Here is a 9,666-nt window from a genome sequence, read left to right as displayed (position 1 = left end):
TATATATATATATATATATATATATATATATATATATATATATATATATATATATATATATATATATATATATATATATATATATATATATATATATATATATATAATTTTACATACATTATGTAATTTGTTAATAAAACTCCATATAGTCAATAAATTTCATACTGTAGTTGATTTCCACTGAAATTGTTCTCTGGAGCAATTTGGACGATGGGAGCGCTTTTGCTCCCGTCGTGTCAAATCTCTCCCTAGTCCAAATTATTCCTAGGCAAAATTTTGATCCAGGAACGATTTGGCACAACACCGGAGCCAGTGACACATCTATGAGGGCACCACTGCCACAAGCCACAGCAGTGCCTCAAACCCGAGTTGCGTTCGAGTATGATATGCAATATATGCTAATCCAATACTTAAATTTGCAATACTTTAATCTCAATGTAAATTAATTTCCCACATGACACTTACAGTTTCTTCCTAAAACATTTTTTTTCTTACTGTGCACTCTCACACACTGACCATGTCATATAGCTTTTCATGTACCTCTTTACTTTCAAGTAAATTTACCTTTTGTAAGAAATCATGCATCCTGGGATGCACCATGCACCCAAGCTGACTATCACTAATTTATATGCTATATGTGTGCCTGATATGAGTGTTGTATGTTTGTGGCGATAGATTACATATCATAATACTTCTAAGTTTTCTCTGGGAAAGATTTTATAATAATAATAATAATAATAATAATAATAATAATAATAATAATAATAATAATAACAGTAGTAGTAGTAGTAGTAGTAGCAGCAGCAATAGTAGTAGTAGTAGTAGTAGTAGCTGTAGTAGTAGCAGCACCAGCAGCAGTAGTAATCATCATTATCATCAGTATGCTATCAAGGACTTTGTATACTATAAAAAAGAAGAGAAAAGAAAAGAAAAAAAAAAAGCCTCCCAATGATGAAAAGCAATTCTTTCATTAAATTGGGTTAAAGAGTGTGAGGTGGCAGCACCATTCTTTTGTGGAACTAATTCTGTGTAAAGGGAGCAGATGTTTATTATGGTTTTCAAGATGAACATCTCATACAAAACCTGACAAAATACACCCATCAGCATTTCATTTTCTTAATCAGGTTTGACATGACTAACTTTCTTACAGACAGGATTTCAAATAAAACTAGTTTCAGTCTTCATTTTTTTTTATTAAGTTTGGAAGCAGTTATCTTTAAAATGGGTAGAAAACATCTGCAATATTTCATTTACTGTATAAACAAAACAATACACAAACGGTATTCATATTTCACCTCATGTCAGGTAACAAAAATAATCTATATATCATAATATGATGCTGTGCAAAACTAAACACCATCAAGTAACTTAAAAGGAAGCATGTTACAGATAATTACACTCCCAAAGATGGATCTTCAATAAAAAAAGTGCAAACACTTATTTCCACTTCATCAAATTCTATTTACATTGAGTATTGAAATGTAAATCATAAAATGATTTACAAATGTATATACAAATATTTACATGTTAAAATAACAGAATTTATAAAGACTTTGCAAGTTACATCAACAGATTATGTACGTAAATTACATAATTTACGGATATTTCTACATAAAAGACTAGACTAATATAGATTGGTCACTGAGAGACAACTATACCTATTTACCTATGTGTGTGTGTGTGTGTGTGTGTATATATATATATATATATATATATATATATATATATATATATATATATATATATATATATATATATATATATATATATATATATCATGATGCCTACATAATCATTACCAATGCTTTTGAATAATAAAGTTTGATACTAAGGATCAAAAGTAGTTTACTAAGAGTATAAAAGGACGTGTATTAAAACAATATTAATTAAACAAGGCACTTGGATTTCTCAGTAATTAATGATAAGGCACAGGCTTTGCAATTCAATTCTCTATATATTCAAACCTTAACTCATATTTGTGAGAAGCAATTAGCTCAGCTGCTCCTATTCTGACATGAAACCATGAAGTTCCTAGAGTGATAATGCCCAATGAAGTTAATGGAACACTGACATGACACAATTTTTTATAAAAATACTAGTTTCTTCCATCTTAAGTTGTTGTAGTTGTTGTAGTGTTGTCACTTCACACATTTTAAACTTTTTTGGGTGGTAAAAAACAACTTAACAATAGAAACTCACAGAGCACTTTGTTGATGGTAAAGTAAATTTTATAGAATATGTAACTGCAGGGAATCTTATAAACTTGTTTTTGTCAAATGTGGTGTGTACAGAAATGAGTTAACATGTCCACACTTCCCAACACTTAAGTTAACATGATTTGTTTCTGTTTCAGTGGTAGGTGGCTCAAAATAGTCAGTCATACCTTTTCATATATGAACATTCTATCCTAAACAATATGCAAAGAAAGCAAACAAAGCACTGGACTCATCACAACCATATAGCCACTCCTTTACATGATAAATATTGCTAAACTGACTTCCATACTCTACTCATGACTTTCTTTGGTGAGGTGATCAGATAAGTTTCAATTATCCTGTGGTTATCATTTTGATCAGTTTTCTGTCAGAAATTAACAAAGAAAACTTCTTTCTTTGACTTTGATTTTCCATATGGAATCATGTTAATAATAATTAATGTACTTCTTCACTATGTACTTCATAATGTACTTCTTCACTATGCAAATACAAATGCAACTTTACAGTTGGCTTCCCTACATGTAATACATATACAGGTCAGCATCAAAGGGCCACAAAGCACAAATCTTCAAGTCTACATCACAGGGCCACAAAGCACAAGTCTTCAAAGACTTAATAGCAGCCATATAAAAATGGTATGACCATACTACTTGGTTTCCTAGAATCAACTGAAGAAAAAAAAAAAAAAAAAAAAAAACACAGAAACCAAGAATCTGTTTTAGCATTATAAAAAAAATTAAGGAAATTATGCCAGAAGTAAACAGAAAAAAATTCATTTGAATTTGGTATGTCATGAAAGTATGCTTATCATAAGAAAAAATAAAATCTAAAATACATTTCAGTTTCTTTGCATGTTGTAGTGGCAACTGAAACAGAAAAGGTTGGAGAGCTAGAGATCTTACCTTTTAATATTTCCAGTGAGAAGGAAGAAGTAAGCAATGTTTGTTCTTGTTCTACCTTGCATGCTTTCTTACAGGCATAGGAAAGGGCAAGTCTTCCAAAAATGTCATTAATGTACCATGGTAAAACAAAACATTGATACACGAACTACCACTTGTCTGAGTAAACGTGAGTTGGTGTGTATCCCTGCAGGTTCTATAGATAAACTGCAACTCTGTGTACATACTGTTGAAGTTACCTACTGGAAGTCTACAAAAATATAATGAAAATATAATTAAGGAATTCAATAAAGAACAGCAGAAAATTGCTGTATTCCTTAGAAATAATCATAACTTTCATCTGAGGAACAGCAAGAACTTACTGCTTCCTAGAGCAACTATTACAAATTTCAGCTGAGTAATCCAGAGGAACCCATCAAATAAAATGCTCCTTCTCTTTTGATAAGCAACAGAAAATGTGCTTTTAGTTTCAAAAGAAAAGAAACAAAAAATGTAAACAGTTCTGTTTAAGAATGAAGTAAGTGGGTTTCTGCAAACTCCTGATTGCAAAGTCATGGGTTACACAAATAAATATGTTTACTTATATGTATATAAAATAGTTTGTCAGATCTATATTTTTGGTGTATCTATTCAATATTCTACATATAAATATATACACATATACATACAAAGAAATGTTCTTTCTGCATCACAATCACCCGGCCTGCCACTGAGGAGACCAATGTTCATTCACACAGAAAATAATAAGGAAACACGTGTTGATATATAACTCAGTATAAAAACGTGATCATTATTCAATAATTTATACACTAATTGGAGCCAATTTCCTTAACTCAAAGAAAAATAGCATGATTTTCTTGAAGATGACAACAGTCAAAATATTAATTTCCAACTCAAAACTTCCCTGCAGATCAGGAAAGGATATTTAATTACATTGATTACTGGCCATATGCTTAATGTTACACTGATTTACTTAACAACAAAAGGTTCAAATTTTGTGCTTTCAATAAATAGATATATAATTAGCACTAAATATATAATGATTAAAAACTTTGGTAAAATTACACATACTGAATATTCAACATGTAAACTTTACACAATATTCCACTTTTTTTCAACATGCCAGAAAATTTTAACCAAAGTCTAAGAAAATGAATAAAAGATTGAAAACAATGTTTGTAACACACATGAGAGAGAGAGAGAGAGAGAGAGAGAGAGAGAGAGAGAGAGAGAGAGAGAGAGAGAGAGAGAGAGAGAGAGAGAGAGAGAGAGAGAGAGAGAGAGAGAGAGAGAGAGAGAAACACTCACTGTTCTCATCATTCAGCATTTTTGCACATCCAAATGGAAAGACATATCACTAGCCACTACCCAATTCCATTACTACAGGATTTGGACACCAGACTGCTGTATAAATGATGACAACAGACTAATCATCTAAACAGCAAGATGCACATAAAAATTTTCACTGTACACGAATCACAACAAACCCTCTAAAATTCCATGTCGTCCAACGTTCGAGATAATCGAACATTCTCATTTCTTTTCCGCTGACTCCTCCTCACTGCATCAGCTCGGCGATATGGTTCATTCTTAAGGCCACTAAGAATATCCTCAAGTGCCCCATGATACACATCTTCCTGGGACAGCAAACGTTTGTCAGCGACCACCCCTCGTGCCTTCATCTCACTCATGATGGCCTCCTGCAAGTGTATATGTAGTTTTGTATAAATGAAAACACGAAAATTAAATTAATGTGACTGCCACCTGAAAATCAGTGTTTTGTATGAATAAAATCTTGAAAATATAATATAAATTAAACCCACATAAGAAGTAAGATATCTAGAGTAAGGAATAAGTATAATCACATACTCTCTATACTTGTAAGTGTAATTTAATATGATTTAGTCAGAGAGCTTTCATGTAAATGACTAAATCTTGAACATGTGCATGGTCCAGTCTGGAGAATATGAACTTCAGTATAGAGGTAAGATTCCTGTCCCAAACTTTCCCTGTCATGTAGAATTTTATTTGCTGCATAAATTAATGTTTTGATATACTGTACACTCATTACCAAACCCAACTTACCTAAATAATTTAAATTTAGAATCATATTAGTAAAAAAAAAAACATGCAAGAAAATAATACAGAAATATCAATAGAGCACCAGCATTCTTCAGTCAATTTTTTTTTTTTTTTTTAAATTCCAGAAAAAGTAACATCCTTACAATAAGATTTTACTCCAATACAGAGACACAAGTGTTTCTGCTCTGGTCACAATTCATCCTTCAGTTCTTTAAATTTAAAGCAACAAAGGAAATTTATATTTATGTTAGTCTATTATCCAAACTAGATGCTGGTACCCTTTTGGGGTCACCTGAAGCAAACATAAAGAAACACAAAAGTCACACAGCAATGGTTTGAAAATCAACAATGTTTAACAGTCCAGGGGTGTTGAATTGCTGATCGGCGAATTGTCTTGATACAATGTACCTTCCTTCCTTCTTCCAATGGAAATTTTTGCTATACCTCTATATGTTTAAGTATTATACTCCGTATGTATTATTTGCAAAATTAGTAAATAATATGTACTGAAGAATTAGAACACATGTAAAGAGTTGACTGTAATGTTATCTCCAGATGATCTGTGAGGAAAATAATGTGTATTTTGTTTCCTGAAAGTGTCCAGCTTCAATGACAGGAAACATAATTAGATTCAAGCAACAAAGACAAAAGTTAGTTTCACACACACTAAAAAATACCAAAATATAGTTTACCTCGCCTCCATATGCCTGAGGAAAAGATGAGAAAACCAAGAATCAGACACTATATATGTTTATGTAGTCAAAGATTGCATTCAACTAAGCTATTTAAGGTGTTCACAAGATTACTTACTCTATGCATATATCAGGTTGTCTAGAAAATAAAGATTATCCCATGTCTTTACAACTTAAAAATTATACAAATATATCCTTGTTTACATAAAAATTATACAAATATATCCTTGTTTACATATCTAATATACACTAAATTATAGAACAAACTTCTAGTGTGTGCGTGTGTGTGTGTGTGTGTGTGTGTGTGTGTGTGTGTGTGTGTGTGTGTGTGTGTGTGTGTGTGTGTGTGTGTGTGTGTGTGTGTGTGTCTATATATATATATATATATATATATATATATAATTTGCCTACTTCAACTGAAAGCTTGAAATCTGAAAAGAATTTATGTGAGTACCTGCACCTAATATCTTTTGGTTATTTCAAAACTACTTTCTTCTACACTAAATCAATTAATTAATTCATATATAATGCCCTACCTTCACTCATGCACTATTTGGATTGGATGTAAGCTATAGGATTCAGACCTACATTGTAAACTTTTAGTCTGTTATACAGAATAAAATATCTGGTTATATCATGTTGATAATTGAATAAAATCTTCCCTGTTCTTAACATGGAGTTTAGATTTAATATTTCAATGGTAACATCATGTCATCATCAGACTTGAGGTGTGTATTAGCCATGTCAAAATGTTTAGAACTTGATGGATAAACTGTATTCTGCTAGTCCAGTGCTAGTTATGCAGTAAGTTCCAACAGTGACAAGCTCATTGACTTTCACTGTACAAGCATTCCCTTACCAAAAAAATAATTATGTTCTTGAATAGAATTCATTAATAAAAATTGTTAATTTGGTTATACTCTATAGGGTTGCATATCATGAGAGATATGCTTGTGGATAAAAGAGAGAGAGAGAGAGAGAGAGAGAGAGAGAGAGAGAGAGAGAGAGAGAGAGAGAGAGAGAGAGAGAGAGAGAGAGAGAGAGAGAGAGAGAGAGAGAGAGAGAGAGAGAGAGAGAGAGAGAGATACATAAATTAAAATTGCACACCTATATCAGGGCTAAAGGAAAAAATTCTCAAATTTGAAATTTTGTTAACTGAGTATTTGTAAATCAAAGGTCACCTACTACAGAGTCATGTTACAAATGGAATCAATAACTGAGGGCAGAACAATTAAAGCTCCCACCAAGAGAAGGTGATCTTACCTGCTGCTTGCGCACATTAATTTTGTTATTGCGAGCCACTTGTTGCTGCTCCTGTTGCTGCTTCTGCTGCTGAGCCAACTGTTGGTTGAGTGCTGCCTGTCGACTTGCAGCCTCCAGACGCCGCCTCTGCTCATTCTCCTGCTCCACCGTCTGGCAACATAAACAAAGCAAATGAGTCACTATATGCTATATTGTGCAAATACTTTTTTAATGCCTGTGTGGTGCTAACAATTTTTAGTCCATTGAAGCAGGTACACATATATATGCACATAATATAAAGACAAGACTGCTAGCCTTTCATTATTGACAGGAGGAATGATCAAAACTGTTTCATCAGAAGGATTTTAACTCACATCTATTCTTTCCTTAAATCAAGCAAAATAAACTTATAGCATTCAACTTTTATAAAATCTATCCTAAAATTTTTTCATGAATCTTTACAATTACTGTATGTTTCAGCAAATGAGATGACCTTCAGATAAGATGACTGCCAAATTTCAGTATAAATTTAATGGTTTTTAGCTGATATTGGTAGTATAAGATAATACCCAAACTACCAAACCATCTGCGGTGAAGTTTAGGTCAGTGAGCACTAGACAACTGAGACAGTGATATACCAGTACAATGAATAAAATACCTTGAATGTATTACCAATAATAAGGTACCATCTTCTTCAAGTACAAAACTAAACCTAAAATAAAATTCCCATAGGTGTTTTTGTATATTTTCATGAGAAAGGATGGATGGATGAAGATGGTGTAAAATTATGTGCAGTATGATCAGTTTTCTTAAACATAAGCAAACCCTTGCCTTGCGCCGCCTGCATGTGTCAGGCTGTCAACCTTAACCTTCTATATATTATGTTTCTTTTGATTAGATATACTGATATTCTTTAATTTTTTTCTCAGTATATGGACTTCTTCCCTATACAATATTGCAAGCTGGAGAGAGTCATCTCCCCAGTTTGCTTTCCTTTGCTGCTTAGGTTGGGGTTCCATGCCTTGAAGACCTTTATATAGCTCCTTCTTCAGCTTTGGGAAAAACTGGGGAATATTCACACAGCCTCCTGCTTTGTCCGTTTGCATACAATGCCAGTAGAGGGTTGCAGTTGTACTACATTAAATTTTGTTTACATACTTTTCAACAGGAATACATTTCAGTACAATTTCTCAAAATGGATTCCTACTTAACTATGTCTAACTTCCCCATAAGTCATAATATCCCCATAACTCATAATATAAGAATGTTGTTTATTTACAATGGTATTTTGTGTAAAACATTTAGGTCACTGTTTTTGTATCTGATGTATAGGACAACACAGTTTTTTGTATCTTTTTAGGATGATTCAAATGTCATCTTATACGCCAAAATATATGGTATTCTGTTTGCTGGTACAGGACATTCTGAAGGTTTGGTGAATATTCTCTGCCTAAAGAAAGCAAACCTTACTTTACACATTACCTTATAAGCTTTGGTGAACCGGACAAATATAGCAAAGAAGGTGTTGGGGGCCATGCTCCTTGAGCTCTCCCCATAGTACTCTAACACCTCTGCAAAGGCAGTCTGGGCAGTCTTGGCTTCTGCTCGCATCTGTAAACGAAAGGAAACATAAGAATCTTGGTACATAACAAAGTATACATAAAATAAATAATCTGAGTGGTTGTCAGTCACACATTCACATGCATGCATACAATAAATCATACATAATACAGATAATCAGAACCTGAGGAATAGTGAACTAACCTTGCGCAGCTTGTCCTCTGAGTTGCTGAGGAAGTCCCTCAGCACTGCCAGGGCTGCCTGTCCTTCAGCACTCCTCATATCCCGGTGACGGTCATTCTCTTTCTTAGCTTGCTCCATTCCCTTCTCTAGCTCATTCACATCAGTCATGATGTTCTCAAGGGATACTGCATTGTAAATTGAATTGAAGGGTTATATCAAATATAATTCATGGATGTGTACTCTGAACTATATGACTGATGGGGTGGGGAAATGTCTAGGATAACACTTTTATTGTATGCTATTTCACATGCTTTGGGATAACTGAATCAGTATTTTAGTCTGTCTTTAAAGTTAAAAGCTATAATGTAAATTATCTAACTCAATTACATTTTCAATGTATAAGGGCTGAATCCAAGTCCTATTAAACCCATACAACATATTTTTAGTTTTAAAGATAACCTGATCTCACTCCAAATATATGCCAAATACATTGTGACTGCAAATACAATAAAAATAATATGGCTTTTCTTACCCTGGGCAGCCTTTTCAATAAATCTCAGTTCTGCATCAAAATTATTGAGATCATGGAACTTCATGCGAACAGTGTCTTGGATGTAGTGGAGCAGACTCATCTTTTTGTCTGCAGATTTGGTGTCACAAAGCGTGTCCAAACTTGACAACTTGAACCCATATGCAGGACCTCTCTTGCTGCTGTTCATGTAATTACCTGTCCACAAATTTCATATATTAAATACTGATAGACAACTTGTGATTCCTATTGCTTATATTAAT

General features: G+C 33.1%; 1 protein-coding gene across 2 annotated transcripts in view; it reads right to left on the bottom strand.

Moving 5' to 3' along the window:
* Window positions 1–1,172: 1,172 nt before the first annotated feature.
* Window positions 1,173–9,666, bottom strand: part of LOC135101580 (formin-like protein) — a 58,688-nt gene continuing 50,194 nt past the window's right edge. Inside the window, exons 17-22 of one of the 2 annotated variants that reach the window (XM_064005713.1) lie at window positions 9,407–9,601; window positions 8,896–9,059; window positions 8,614–8,742; window positions 7,153–7,302; window positions 5,890–5,904; window positions 1,173–4,815 (exon numbers count right to left, since the gene is read on the bottom strand). In XM_064005713.1, the coding sequence (XP_063861783.1) occupies window positions 4,606–4,815; window positions 5,890–5,904; window positions 7,153–7,302; window positions 8,614–8,742; window positions 8,896–9,059; window positions 9,407–9,601 (863 nt within the window). In that variant the 3' untranslated portion in view covers window positions 1,173–4,605. The remainder of the gene's footprint in view (window positions 4,816–5,889; window positions 5,905–7,152; window positions 7,303–8,613; window positions 8,743–8,895; window positions 9,060–9,406; window positions 9,602–9,666) is intronic. The other variant, XM_064005714.1, reaches the window with a different exon arrangement.

This window comes from Scylla paramamosain, chromosome 6, assembly GCF_035594125.1.
Source record: "Scylla paramamosain isolate STU-SP2022 chromosome 6, ASM3559412v1, whole genome shotgun sequence".
Classification (NCBI taxonomy): Eukaryota; Metazoa; Arthropoda; class Malacostraca; order Decapoda; family Portunidae; genus Scylla; species Scylla paramamosain.
This window is presented reverse-complemented; position numbering and strand designations above follow the sequence as displayed.